The sequence below is a fragment of the Physcomitrium patens genome, chromosome 13 (assembly GCF_059467195.1).
Source record: "Physcomitrium patens ecotype Gransden chromosome 13, ASM5946719v1, whole genome shotgun sequence".
NCBI classification, from domain to species: Eukaryota; Viridiplantae; Streptophyta; class Bryopsida; order Funariales; family Funariaceae; genus Physcomitrium; species Physcomitrium patens.
In genome coordinates, this window is record NC_143422.1 from 5,413,555 (window position 1) to 5,428,824 (window position 15,270).

At 37.9% G+C, this 15,270-nt stretch overlaps 2 protein-coding genes across 3 annotated transcripts; one reads left to right on the forward strand and one right to left on the reverse strand.

Annotated features, from left to right (window-relative positions):
• Nucleotides 1-1,033: 1,033 nt before the first annotated feature.
• LOC112290542 (chlorophyll a-b binding protein, chloroplastic) lies at nt 1,034-2,504 on the forward strand. The gene is made up of 2 exons (XM_024536902.3): nt 1,034-1,230; nt 1,577-2,504. Exons 1-2 carry the CDS (start codon nt 1,091-1,093, stop codon nt 2,226-2,228), a joined length of 792 nt encoding a protein of 263 aa, XP_024392670.1. The 5' UTR covers nt 1,034-1,090; the 3' UTR covers nt 2,229-2,504.
• A 2,095-nt stretch (nt 2,505-4,599) lies between these two features.
• On the reverse strand, nt 4,600-7,652 carry LOC112290115 (chloroplast protein FOR GROWTH AND FERTILITY 1). Of its 2 annotated transcripts, none has more exons than XM_024536081.3 (3): nt 6,799-7,652; nt 5,503-5,861; nt 4,600-5,339 (listed from the first exon to the last, which is right to left on the reverse strand). In XM_024536081.3, exons 1-3 carry the CDS (start codon nt 7,141-7,143, stop codon nt 4,880-4,882), a joined length of 1,164 nt encoding a protein of 387 aa, XP_024391849.1. In that variant the 5' UTR covers nt 7,144-7,652; the 3' UTR covers nt 4,600-4,879. The 2 variants fall into 2 exon arrangements, with proteins under 2 accessions (XP_024391849.1, XP_090111368.1); XM_090255242.1 differs by having other exon boundaries at nt 5,503-5,808; nt 6,799-7,241.
• Between the last annotated feature and the right edge of the window lie 7,618 nt (nt 7,653-15,270).

A 15,270-nucleotide genomic window follows, 5' to 3' on the forward strand; every position in this document is an offset into this window, starting at 1 on the left:
CTCATATGCTAATTTTAATTATGGAATTAGTTACATGTTTCTCTGATCCATTCTCCTACTCTAACACCCCCTATTTCGCAAGAAAAATCTGCAAAATTTCTTGGCTTACAAGATCTCTTTTGCTTAGCATGGAAAGCTATCACGAACCCGAGTTGCAGTATATACCAATTCTGTGTTGAATAGCTCTCCAAGTGTAGTATTTCCAATACATACAGTCAAGCTTAGCTTGCAGGTTCAAATCACCGTCTAGACACAGATCGAGCATAGCAAGACCTTCAGAAAAAAATCAACAAATATGTGTATAACATGCGGATAAATACAACCTTCTTTTCGATGTTGTGAATAGAATCTAACAGGTACACAATCCGACAGGAAAGTTCACACAGACAAGACTATCCCTTGGACGGATTGCAACATACAGAATGGTTTTAAGATGTGATTTGGTTTCATGTCATGCTCCCTCCGGAAAGGATTCATGATGCTTGACGTTGTGAAGACGTGATACAGATTATTATCGATGCCTAAAATCTATTCACAAAATCACTACCCATATCACATGTCAGAGTTTCAACTAGTCCACATCTTGCTTGATTCTCCTAAACGCAAAGCCAACTGAAACCAGTCTTAGAATTCCAAAAAAGAATCAAGCTTATAATATACAACTGTAGTTATCATTGTTGTGATTGGTAAAACATGGGTAGCCTCGAAGTCGCTTAGTATTCAACAGCCAAACCCACACCCGCAGATTTTTGCGCATCGAAGTTTTGAGGCTGAGGGTACATGTGGACCAGGCCTGCATCTGAACAACAAATCCATTGCTGGTAATGCTTGTGACGAATCTTCTAATCAGAAAGTGGGTCCCATGCCACTTATCCAATCAGCAGAGTACTCCATCCCCTGTTCCGGTGCACTTGGCATTCACTGGAGCGTTTGACTCTTTTCCAGATTTCCTGTCGATGCGTTTAATCCTCTCTGATTTCCAAACTAACTATAAGAGACCCCCTTGAACAGATCCCAAGCAAGTGCATACAGTCTGTATTATTCCTCTGAGTTAAGGCTTGTGTTCGTGGTTTTTGAGCAATCTGCAGTTATGGCAGCCTGCACTGCGACGCACTCCACCGCCCTGGCTGGGCAGACCGCTCTCAAGTCTATCAATGAGCTCTCCCGAAAGGTGGGCAACGTGCAGGCGCGAGTCACCATGCGCAAGGCGTCTAGCAGTGACAGCATATGGTATTGTGATTCATCCCTTGCATCGCATATCTAACTCACATGCTCAATTCGTGTCATCTCTCTGTGTATGCCTAGTCCATATTCCACCGTGGGTCTGATCAGTATACATTTCTGATACTGCAATAGCATGCTTCGTTACAATTCGCGAAGTGCCAGTGTCCAGAAGATGGATTGTGTATGCAGTAACGAAGTTGAATTGTCGGGTAGCCCAAATTGAAAATTCTACTTACTGCAGTGTGATAGATCCGGCCACTCCGCGTAGCCAGTACCGCAGTATACGAGGGTATTGTCAACATAGACCACAAATGTAAATTGTGAAGTAAAATCACCATGTATTGATCTTCAGGTATGGCGCCGACCGACCGAAGTACTTAGGCCCCTTGTCCGGTGAGACCCCATCATACCTCACTGGTGAATTCGCTGGAGACTACGGCTGGGACACCGCTGGACTCTCCTCCGACCCCGAGACCTTCGCCCGCAACAGGGAGCTCGAGGTCATCCACGCTCGCTGGGCTATGCTTGGTGCTCTCGGGTGCGTAACTCCCGAACTGTTGGCCAAAAACGGTGTGAAATTCGGCGAAGCTGTGTGGTTCAAGGCCGGATCCCAGATCTTCAGCGAGGGAGGTCTTGATTACTTGGGCAACCCCAGCCTAGTGCACGCCCAGAGCATCCTGGCCATCTGGGCTTCCCAGGTGATTTTGATGGGAGCTGTGGAGGGTTACCGTGTTGCTGGAGGACCCCTGGGCGAGGTGACAGACCCCATCTACCCCGGAGGCTCATTCGACCCCTTGGGTTTGGCTGACGACCCCGACACCTTCGCAGAGTTGAAGGTGAAGGAGATTAAGAACGGACGATTGGCCATGTTCTCGATGTTCGGGTTCTTCGTCCAGGCGATCGTGACCGGAAAGGGCCCATTGGAGAACCTGAGCGACCACTTGGCCGACCCAGTTGCCAACAACGCATGGGCATACGCCACCAACTTCGTTCCAGGGAACTAGATTTTTGTGCTTATGCAGCTATGACTAATAAATACAGATTTCGACCAAACAGTCGCCGTCGTTGTTTCTCTTACCATCATGGCGCACAGTTACACGTAACCCCGCCGAGGATGTTACTCATGAGATATACGAGTGAATCCCATGTATTATGCTGCATGTGATGCTAAAGTTAACGCTGTAATGTAGATCCATGTCCAATTTGTAGCATTTGTTGTCTGTTGGATCGGTTTCCAATGTGTCGGTACACCTTTCGATGAAAAGAGATTTCTTGTGTAACGCTGCTAGTGTTCATTGACCGGAAATGTAAATGGTGCACTGCTGTTCAATGTAGTACAATAATTGTTCCAACTTCAGTAACGACATTTTCTCCCGGATCAACTGCAAACAACAGCTATATAACAGTCGTAACGAACACACTTTGATTTCATGAAACTATCGCACAAATTGCGAAAGATATCCTCCCATGAATCCCACACTCAAGATGTAAAATTTCTTCCAAGTTGAAAAATACGTAACGATTTCTTCTATTCACAACATATTCCAACTTAATTTATTCCATAATCGATCACGTCGAAAAACTTTCAGCATACTCGCTGAGCTATGATCGTAGACCTATAAATCAATAGCCTCAGCTCACAGTAAAAACTTCCTACAAAGAGGTCAATTCAACGTATTAATGAGTATGTAAAATTGATATTAGAAGGTATTGTTCCAAAAAAATCTACAAAACCTTGGCAATGCATCACACAAGTTTTCACGTATTGGCAGAACTTTAGATTTGAATATGTGATTTTTTAATGATAGAAAGAGACTTTAATCATGTAGTAGAGTTTTTTTTTCTTTTTATTATAAATCATTAAATTTAAAATATCTTTGAAAAAAAATGAAAGTTTTGTAAAATAGTTCCTAGATTCAATTCATTGATGAAAATTGTCCTATTATTTATCATCTATAAGATTAAGTTTGGTTAGATGTTTTTTCCCTTGTTGTCCATGTGTCCATTGCCTTGAAGTAAAAAAAAAAGGAAATAAGTATCTTTCTAAATAAATATTTTATAGATTGAACATGTTTTAGATGAAAAAAGATGGTGTATTATTTTGTGGCAAACTTATGTTCAAAATTGGGTGGTGTCAATGCCTACAACTTGCTTTGTGCAACCAATAGATTTTATCAATTTATTATTTAAACACTCTTTGGACTTGGATTCAACTTTCACTACTTTGTTTTTGGGCAATTGTATTGGGATAAAGTATAATTTTTGATTGTCTTAAATTATGTTTAAAATTGAAAAAATGTATTAAAAGTTACATGGCTTGTATGTTTTAATTGGATGTACACCAATGTCAAACTTTCATCCTTTCTAATATCCAACTTAAGAGTAAATTCTTAATAGTTAATCTTATTACATCTATTTATTAATTCTAATTGTAGTGGTTGGATGGCAAAAGACTTTGTTTTAACTTAAGTCTTAAACATATTAATCTGCTAGGAATATTCATCTATAGAGCTTAATTTGGAGTTCTTTTTCTTTTTAACTTAACAAGAATACTTGCAATAAATATAGTTTGATTCTATAAAAATAAAAAATAAAAAATTCTCTGATATTTTGAATAAGAAAATATATTGTAAATTGCTTGTTTTCTCTCATCCAATGTTTCCACAAAATTCCCAATACATTTCCAAAGTCCAAAAAGCTTACAACTAGCTTATCTCAGGTTTAACTCTCTTAACTCTAAGTTAACATGGAAGGATGCTTTTTACTCTACTTTTCCTTTGATCACTTACCATTAATATTTGGAAGTCTTAGTAATTTACTACCAAAACTTTTTGTTTCTTTTGTTGATCTATAATTCTTTACCAAAACCTCTAAATAAAAAAAATTAAAAAAAAATAATATTGACCATAAGAGACTTCTAAAGAGGTGTTAAATTCTATTCTTTTGTTTATCAAAATATCAAAAACCTTAAATATCACACTCAAAGAAATGAAACTACATGACACGAATAAAAATTGCTGCCAGTATTACTGGGATGATTACAAAAATTGATGAAGAAAAATAGAAAGATTGAGGTGACGTACTAAGTCCTATTAGACTTCTATTAATCTAAACAAGTGAAAAAAAAGTTAAAGAAAACATGCTAATCTTCGTCAACGAATGTTAACCAATGCAAGAGAATTGAAAAATATTGAATTTTTCATGAATACTTGCATTAAAATGAGTTTAGAGCTTCACTTGCCTTTCATTTTCATGTCATCGTAAATTGAGATGACTGGGAGACGTTAATTAATTTCAACAATCCAACATACAGAGCTGCCAGAAAACAACAGGGCTAACCAGCATTCTGAAGTAGAACAAATGCAAAATGGGGAGTTCTGCAAAATTATGATCTCTGGAAACTGTGTTGCACGGCCGTAAACAAAAAGAAAAACTCCAGCTGTCTTTGACCGATGATTTGGATGTGCTACGTTGTACAAGATGAAATAATGTCGTTAGCCTGACGTCTGATGAGCAATCTAGAAAGGGGAAAACAGCGGCTAGGACCTTTTACATCCGCAGTTGGGGGTATACCAGTAGTCAGGCTAGGTGCAAGATTGTCTCACAAACAAACTGACCTGGCACAGATCTCTACATTTCGATAGACGTAACCGAACTAAAACAAATTGAAACCAAATACCTCTCCGAGTAAGATCGTGATACCAAGTCCTATGGCAATCAGGGAAGAGCCTATAGTGAGCCGATAAGTGATCTTGGGTACACGCTTTTGCAGAGCCTTGTTTAAGGAGCTCACAAAGGCGGTATAACTGCCCATGGCCAAAACTGTGCCCAGCAAGAACATGCCTAAAAATGCTGCTCCTGCTGCTCTTGATGGAAGGGATAGAGCCGGCAAAATCATCAAGAGCGCATCAGGTTGTAACCCATACACGATGCCGGTGATGAAAGTTGCTGGACCAACAGACTTCTTCTCTGGTTCAGCTGGCATTTCTCCTTCAACTAAGACCGGCGTAGCTGCATCGATTTCCTGTGCCTCTTTAATTCCCATTCCTCCTATGGTAATCAGCGTAAGACCCACTACGCGGGCTGCCCATGTTTGAATAATATCAAGGTGCAACCTGCAATACAAGCACAGATGCGACAAGGTGAGAGTAAGAAAGGAGACCAAGAGAATGTCACTACTACATAAAACAGCATCTGTTCCCAGCTATATGTATAAGCACTGAGTGTACTACATCATCAACTCCACTATCAGCCAAAGTCAACCTGAAACAGACATACCTGTCTTTCAGCAAAAGGAAGATGATGCCGAATATGACTTGACCTGCATCGTGACCACAGCCCCATAGTGCACCCACAGAAAAACTCTGAAGTCTTGATCGACCAATGCAAAGGGGTGCAAGAGCGGCTAAATGATCAGGCCCTGTTAATGTGTGCAAACCACCTGCCACCAGTCCAGTCCAGGCACTTGCCATTAGACCTCCTCCTGCTTTAGCGATTTCCCTGGATAAAGCCCCTCCTTGCTCAGCCTCCCCTCCAACCGCGAAGGTTGGTGCCTCGCCACCCGCAAGCGCCATGCCTGGACGCCTTAATAACCAAGATGCAACACCGATCACTACAGCTGGTAGAATTCTGGGAAGCTGTGATACAACACAGGAGACCATCACTGATTCCGCTTTAATCACATCTGTATCGTCGTTTCATATGTTCGGCAGGCAACTGACTTCTTAGAATGACTTTGCCATTGAGTGTCCCCTATCCTTCTCTAGACGATGAAAATTTAAGTGTTCAGGATTGCCTACTAATGGCGCATAATTCAGCACAACAGAAGCCCAGCTAGATTTTTCTTTTAAAATCAGGAAACTCACTGTCTTTTAGTCATGGTGATTACATAAACTTCAAGCTCAGCTTCACACGTGTGTTGGAGAAAAGAGAATGTTTGCAGAAAATTCCAATTCAAAGACTGATGCATCGCAAACAACAAACAAAGAAAAGGAGAGAGAGAGAGAGAAAGAGAGAGAGATCTTAAATCAGCATCTACTAAACAATGTACCAGGCGGTCAACACAGGAACTGGAACATGAAAAGTAGAAAGACAAAGGATGAAGAAATAAACATTCGTGCGGATTGTGCTCTTCCAGCCGAACAAGTTTTTGTGAAAGGGACCCAAACTTCAAAGACACATTCTTGCACACAGGGTTAATGGACAGAAAGTGTGTCATAAATAGTATTCGGAGCACACAACCGTAACTGTTTAAAGTGCACTGCGAAAAACGAAAACTCAATGTCCATGGCGAGCTATTCCAAGATAAGAATACCCAACAATATATCCATTCAATGCCCTTCTTAAATTTGGCATTCCCACACCGACATTGTCAACCACGCTTTACCTTATAATCAGTGGGCCCTAACTGACAAGAGTAAAAACCTTTCTACTTATGGCTATGGAATGCTTTAGGACACACAAGTCAACAATTATCACATGGATCCATTTGATGATAGGTGAAAGTTTTCATATTGCACACGTCAAAATCTCTTGAAAATCTCTACTGCGATCACAGAAGTAGCAGAATATTACCAGCTTGAGCAAGAAATCGAGACCCTGCTTGGACTTCGACACATCCTTGCAAGATTGTGGCTCCAAATGCCCACCACTCTCAGCGGTACTGCATACACAATCTCTCCGCGCATTCGAGCTCATGATCTTCCCTTTAGATACAAGTCTCAGCACTGCAGCGCCCCTCAAATCAGCTCCTCCGGAAAAACTCGGTCGAAGACTTAGCCTAACCTTCAAAGACCCAACGAAGCGAACGCTACTTGCACTCGCACACATCAAACTCCTCTCCTCAACCTCCGCTCTCGCCCTGAGAACCGGGCGGTTTGTGGAGGGCAGAGATACCATGTTGCTTACACAAGTGGTCATGGTCGCAGAGTTTGCAGGCAACCAAGAGACCAAACTAATGAGTACCACCACCCACTCTTATCCAAACCCCCCAACAATCAAAACAAAAAGAGAAGACAAAACCCAAAAATTACCACTATCTCGCCGTGTCGCTACGCATGAAGCAAAATCACTAAGCGCAAAGACACAGATCTCAGCGCTAGTGCCAGCCGCGACACATTATCCTAACCACTACGCGTCTCATCAAAACCCGCACCCAACCAACTCCCTCCAGATTTGCAATACTCACAAAGACTAATGTCAAAAACCTCAACCCAAAACCTCAAACCCACCAGCCCAACAAGCGAAATCGACCACCCTCGACGCCACGAAACTTAAACCCTCCGCCACCGAATCGACGCATAGGGCGCAATATGGACAGAAATTGAGCCTGTAAGCCTACGAGCTGTGCGCAACTCAGTTTGAGCAGGAGTGTGGCGTAGCGAAAAAAGGAAGGCAGCTCGGGTGTGGGAGAATTAGGTGGCGAGAACGAGGGAAAGCGGATAGATTCCCAGGGTGCAGTGACCGGTTGATAGCTCCCTGGATTCCGCCCTGCGTTGCGATTGACGCCTTTCTTGGGAGCTCGCGCCGGCGTGAGACCAGGCGGGTGCCCTCCACCCGCCACCTGCGCCGCTGATGTGGATCTCGACTGGTGACTTGGCACGTCCCTGGCCATTATCAGTCTCGGTTATTACTACTACGTGCTCCTCTCTCCGTTAAAAGGTAACACTTCAAATCTGTTGAGAATGTTCAGAAAGACACAAGAGTAATAGTAACTCATACACACACACACACTAGTAGTAAGTCATACACACAAGAAGGTTTCTAAAGAAAGAGCTTCACACATGAAAATCTATTGATCTGGTTGTGTCTCGTATACAAGAAGAGAAAATGGAAGAGGATAAACAATACTTCTCCACTAGACTCTAAATACTGTAGCTATGGTATTTACTATAGTCTATAGTAAATATTATGGAGAGCGTCGGCTACATTTAATGATCTCAATACTCCTCCTCGCTCATCATAATATTTATATAATATAAAATTTGTATAGAATTATGATCTATACTTTTCTGTGATCTTGCAAGATCAACAATTGTTGCCTCATTAAAACTTTATCTAGGAAAACCTTATTTTATTTAAGGACAAAACCATAGATGAAGAAAAAAGAATAAAACATCATTTTCTTTAATTATTTAAAGAGTTCATTAACTTTCTTATTCAAGAAAAGCAAGTCGTCGCATATCAATGCCATAAGTAAGTTGATGATGGTTGCTTAATGGAAGAGCTTTGGTGAAGAGATCACCAAGGTTATTTGTAGATTCAATTTTCTTAATTATAAGTACTTGATCAGTAATCAAGTCATGGGTATAATTAAAATACTTTGGATCAATATACTTTGTCTTGTTGCCTTTAATGAAACCAACTTACATCTGTGCAACACAAGCACTATTATCTTCATGCAAGATAGTTGGAGAATCATCATATGAAAATCCACAGGTTGTTTGAATGAATTTATCAATTGATCGCAACCAAATATATTCTCGAAATGCTTCATGTAAGGCAATAATTTTTGCATGGTTGGTTGAAGTTGCAGTTATTGTTTGTTTCACTGATTTCCATCATATTGTAGTTCTATGTCTTAAGAATACATATCCTATTTGAGATTTAGCTGTTGTAGTATCAAATTTATATCGTGCATCACAATATCCAACTAATTTTGGATGTGCAGATTGTGTGTAGTATAATCCCAAGTCTTTAGTATTTTTTAAATAACGTAATAAATGTTTGATGCCATTGTAATGTTGTAGTGTTGGACATATACTATGTCTTGCAAGAATACTAACTGCAAATGCAATATCTGATCTTGTAGCTGTAGCTAAATACAAAAGTGCTCCAACTATTGTGAGGTATGGATATTGATCTTCGAATATTTCCTCCTCTTCCTCACATAGACGATATGGATCATGACCATCACGACCACGTCCAACCATTGGTGTGGACAATGGATAAACATCAATCATATTAAATCTTTGCAAGATTTGTCTAATATACGTTAGTTGGTAGAAAAAAATGCTACCATTTGTCAGATGCAGAATTTGAAGACCAATGCAGAAAGTTATTTTTTCTAGTATTTTTATCTCAAATTCATGTATAAGTAGGTTAGTAGCTATAACACATGCAGATGTAGTGCCTACTAGGTTAAGATCATCAACATATACAATGATGATCACAAAACCAGTTTTATCTCGTTTGATAAATAAACAAGGGATTAGTATATTACTTATAAAATTATTTGTAATTAAATAATCTCAAAGATGTTAATACCTCATGCATCTGGATTGTTTTAAACCATATAAGGCCTTACATAATTTAATACCACGATATTATCTTGGAGCGGGTCGATTTGGAGTTCATGTTTTTAAGCCAAGTGGAACTTTCATATAAATATTTGCATCAAGAGAACCATATAGATATGTAGTTACTACATCCATCAAATACATCTCAAGGATGGCATGAACTATCATTCCAATAATATATGGAAATATAATTGAATCCATGACTGGAGAATATGTGGATTTATAATTAATGCCAAATTGTTGATTAAATCCTTGAGCAATAAGACGAGCTTTATAGCGGGTTATTTGGCCTTGAGCATCTCGCTTGCATATTAATACCATTTTATATTTGACAGGGCAAGATGTAAGAGTGTCTACAATTGGACCAAAGACTTTCCTCTTATGCAAAGATGCATATTCCTCCTCAATAACAATTTTCCATTTTGACAAATCTGAGCGACACATCGCCTCCTCAATGGTTTGAGATTCAAGATCATCTTCCTCACAAGAAAGGACTTCTATAATCATATATGCAAATGTTTCATCTACCGTAATAGATGGTCTGTCCCAAATATCATCTGTAGCACAATACACAATAGATAATTCTTTACTCAACTTGTTCTTATTCCTTCCAATTCCAAGATTGCTTTTCATAGGAATTGAAAGTACATTATGCACGGATATATCATCATGAATTGGTAGTCCTGCAAGATGAGTGGCAATTTCTTGAGAAATAATATCAAGATTAATCAATTTTATAGCTTTCTTCTTACGTGGTTGCTTATCTGGTCCACGAGTTCTTTTAGTTATTGTTATTATAACTTGAGGTATTGTAATCAATGGCACTGCAATCTGAGCAGGTGCATTCTGAGCCTCATTAATAGAAATTCTTGTAATTCTAGGTATATCATTGAAGCCATCAGGTGTTTCATCCATGATCCGTTTTAGATGCAAAATCTTCGCAACTTTAGTTTCTGCCAAAGGTGTCCTAGGATCGAGATTCATTGTAAATATTTTTGGTACTTCAAATATGAGTACTTTATTTCTTTGTTGATTGGATTCTCTTCCTTGAAGAGATAGGAATATATTTTCTTCAAAACGGTAATTTTGCAAACATGCACATAATAATGTGCCAATTGATAGATCAACAATACGAATAATACTTGGTGAATCAAAACCAACATATATGTCTTCTTGTTGATGAGCTCCAATAGTATGTCGTTGAGGTTCTGGTACTGGAATCCAAGCACGGCAACCAAATATTTGTAAGTGAAATACATTTGGAAGACGACCCGAAATGAGCTCATGTGGTGAAATAATTTCAAGAGAAGAAGAGCGGAGACGTATTAATGCTCCAGCATGTAAAACTGTATGATCCTACATACATGCACGTAAATTTGTGTGAAGGAGGAGTGTCCGGATAATGAGTTGTATATGCTTTATAAATGACTCTACAAGTCCATTTTGAGCATGTTCATATGGAATACAATATGTCAACTCGATTCCTGTTGTAGTACAATAGTCTTCAAAAGACTTTGATGTGAATTCTTTTGCATTATCCATATGTAATATTTTTGTAGGATAATCAAGAAAATATGCCTGAAAACAAATAAGCATAAATATAAGATTGGCAAACACCATGTTTTAAGTTGATAATAATGAAATATGGGATTGTTTACTTGATGCATCAAGAAAGACCAAAAAATAATGAAATAGTCGTGATATTGGATTAATAGGACCACAAATATCACCATGCAATCTTTCAAGCATTAGTGATAATTCTTGTGTAAGTTTCCAAATTGAAGGCCAAATAATGATTTTACCTTGCACGCATGCACGACATAATTCCATAGAGTCTACATCTGCAGGCTTTAAATTGTGCCCAGTTATACATGGAATGATCTTTCTAAATAATGTGGATTTTGGATGTCCCAATCGTCCATGCCAAAGAGAATCACAACTCTCTGTGATAGATGATGCAAAATTAAATATAATGGAAGGCCGAATCACAATTCGGTATAAACCATTTTCTGTAGCAAAAGCTTTTTCAACAATTTTATGATTCTTCACAAGAACCAAAACCTCTTTTCTATTTAAAGTGGCGGTCGAGAGGTGATAAACATTAATATGCACATCTCAGTAGCTGATCAGACTTTGAGGTGTTGAGGGTGCAAACATCATATGTTTACATTTTATGATGGAACCCACAGGTAATTTTATCATCACTGTGCCCTTTTGGAAACAAAACGCATTTGCTCCAGCCATCCTCATCATATTTTTAGTTTTCCAAGTTAAAGATTTTTCAATAAAAAATTATCTATCTTATAAGGTAGTATGCATTATTGCAGAATCAATGAACGCATCATTTGATTCATTTTTAGAGGTTCTATCATTCATATAAGCCTCTAAGTCATCAACACCAATTGAATCCATGGATGCTCCATGGTATGAACTTCACGAGCCTCAACTCGTAATTTCTTATTTTCTTATAATATTTTAATAAAATATTTTGAAGTACAGCATGCATGTACTAAATGTCCAATCATTCCACACTTATGACAAGAACACATCTCTGATTTTTTTTTCTACTATAATTAATAGTAGAATATTTATTCTTTTCATATGGGTAGAAATGGTCATGACTATGATTATCTTGATACTTATGAGCACGTTTCCCATGTTTATATAATTCCTTCTTAGACTTTGAAATATTAAGTGCATGAGATTTTGGAATTGTAGTTCCAATAAGACGAGCTTCCACATTACACAAGAGTAGTTCATTTTACTTCTTCGCAAGAAGTAGATAGGACATGAAATCAGAATGACTCTAAAATTTCATGTTCCTATATTGTTGTGCAAGCACAACAGATACAAGAGGAAATATAGAGAGAGTTTTTTGAATCATTTCTTCTTGAAAAATGCTTTATCCACATAATCGTAATTGTGAGACAATACTATACATTTTACTATTGAAAGAATTTAAATTTGGAAAATCCAAGACACATAAATATATCCAATTATGACATGCACAAGGAAGAAAAATGGTCTTTTAATGATCAAACTTAGATTTAAGATTCTTCTTAAGTTCTGTAGGATCTTCCATTTCTAAATATTGATGTTGTAATGTAAGTATTAGATGACGACGAAGGAGAAGAAGTGCTTTCCAACGAATAGAAGGAGGTGTAGAAATACTCATTATAGGAGATTCTTCAAAGATAATGTCATTTGAGAGTTGTTGTGTAAATAAATTTGCTTTTGCTATTTTTGCCCATAATAGATAATTATTTCCATTCATAGTCAATGGTAGAAATAAAAGAGCTTGAAAATATTGGAATACATTGATAATAATTGGAATCATAGTAGAAACAGTTGAAGATGTTGAAGTACTCATTATAAATAAATTTGTAAAAAAAATACAAGATCAAGTAGAAAAGTTGAGTAAGACATACCTTAAAATATAAAGTCAAATAAAATGATAAACTTGAACTCGAAAAAATAAAGATATATAATTTTTTATTTTTTTTATTTTTTTTAAGGAGATTGTGGATTAAGGCAGAAGAACAGTAATAAGATGGCGGCAGTAGGCAGTGGTAGGATGGCAATAGTAGGGCGGCAGTGGCAAACAACAACGGTGGGCAACAGCAAGTAATGGCGGCAGCGGCAGTAGCATTAGGGCGGCGACAGCGATGAGCGACAGTGTCAGCAGCAACAGGGTTGCAGCGGCAATAGCGGTGGCAACGGTAAGTTTGGTGACTGTGATTGTCGTTTTACTTATTCTACAATTCTTTCCAAAATAAACCTGTATAGAGAAATTTGAACACAAGGAAAGACTAAGCACATGAATTTTACTTATTAGGATTACATAATTAATTGTATTTCGAACCACTAAAACACTAAGAAACACTACAATGCTTCCTCCCAGTAACAATACTCCTTCATCAACTGATAACCACAATGTGCAACCCTACACTCTCAAAAGACCGCTCAAAACTCAATAAATTCCATCCAATACCAAGAATAACAGACTTTACTCCAACCAATCTAAATTCACAAAATTCTTGCAATTACAGACTTTCTCTATCGAAACACACACACACACAACTCTCAATAAACAACAATCATAATCTTCTATCCATAATCAATCTTCCAATAACTTTTCATATAATTCAATCACTCAGTACTCCAATTACATAATCAATAACTCATAAATCAATCTCTGATTTATTCCACAAACTCACTTCTTAATATTCAAAAACTATCCATTATTCTTCAACAACAAAAAAAACAAAAGAAATAAAGAAGAAGCACCAAGCTTAATCCCGACTCATGACTATCACAGTCTGGCCCTCCAACAAACTTCTACAACTCCTATATTATTGCTATTGATTTCTAGATTCTAACTATAATCCTATAATAATCGTTTTTAATAACTGAATCAATCATCCGTCCTCTTAAATTGACTATTCTATAGACTATTAATTTATTTTATCAATATCTTACAAAAATGAACTAATATCTATTCTACATAGCCCCACTCCTATCTGTGCAGCGTCGTTCCAAACACACAATTGATTCCTATCTAAAAACTACTTAACAAAATTCTAAAAAATTACTAATTCCTCTCGCCCATCCAATTAATTATTTGTTGTATTATCGAATGTAGGTTCCACTAATTCTAGTTCTAAATTCAAATTTTCCTCCTCCTCGAATTCGTCCATTGGCTCCTTTCTCAACTGGTTTGATAGATCTTCATTATACTCACCCAATTCACGGACTTGAGCTTCTAGTTTCAAGATCTGGGCATCACAGAGTTCTAATTGATGCTGCTGCTAACTCATCTGTTCTAAAACATCTTCAAATGACACTTGAAACTAGCTTCTCACTGTTAACTCTTCCGTCAATTTTGTCACCTCATCTTGTAAAACTTCGATTTCAGACCTCAACTTCTTTGTTTCGTATCTGAATTGGTCACTCAATGTTTCTTTCTCTTTCGTCAATAACTCTGCCTTGTCTCCTTCCGCCTGCAACTGACATTTGAGTTTCTCCCATTCCAAATCTCATGTCTTGTGATTTTGGATTAATTTGTCATGGTGTCCTTCCACAATCTGTAAGATGTATTCTTTTTCTTTCATCCAAGATTCATATTGGTGAACCCATTTTTGTTCCAATATCAGCTTGGATTCCCCAATTTTATTTATCGTCCATTCTTACTCTTCAATTCTTTGGTTTTGCTTTGATATCACCTTCTTACTATCCTCTAAATCCTGTTTGCTATTGCCTTCTACATCCAATGCTCGCACTATACAATGTATTTGTGAAATGTGCTTCAATAAATCATTCTTAAGAAGTATTTCTTTGGGCAATCGACCTTGTAGAAATGCCAATTGATTAATATCTATTGAAATTGGGATTTCATTCTCTTCCTCCACCGCTAAACGAATTAGAACCCGTTGTCATATTACGTGCTATCTTGCTTGAGAATGCGCCAGTGTCGTGTTGTAATATGAGTATACTGTGAAAATGTAAAAAAAGGGGACTTTTATTAATGTTCAGTTACCTCGAATATTGAGAGCAACAATCGATTCTAGTGCCAATATTCAATGGCCAGTTCAGACACCCCGTCACAGTCGGTCAGGGCATACTTACCAGTAACGAAATGCTCCGTTCGAATATAATAGTGGGAGTCAACAGAATCGAAAGGACTAAATCAATGACTGAGCGAGCCTGACGCGAAGGACCAATTTGACCCAATTATGGGAACATCCAGGTC

Excerpts from the sequence above, each read along its gene's own strand:
- LOC112290542 (XM_024536902.3), top strand. The coding sequence starts at position 1,091 with ATGGCAGCCTGCACTGCGACGCACTCCACCGCCCTGGCTGGGCAGACC. Across the intron at positions 1,231-1,576 it reads TCTAGCAGTGACAGCATATG|GTATGGCGCCGACCGACCGA; the intron begins GTATTGTGATTC and ends ATTGATCTTCAG.
- LOC112290115 (XM_024536081.3), bottom strand. The coding sequence starts at position 7,143 with ATGACCACTTGTGTAAGCAACATGGTATCTCTGCCCTCCACAAACCGC. Across the intron at positions 5,862-6,798 it reads TCGATTTCTTGCTCAAGCTG|CTTCCCAGAATTCTACCAGC; the intron begins GTAATATTCTGC and ends GTTGTATCACAG. Across the intron at positions 5,340-5,502 it reads TTCCTTTTGCTGAAAGACAG|GTTGCACCTTGATATTATTC; the intron begins GTATGTCTGTTT and ends CTTGTATTGCAG.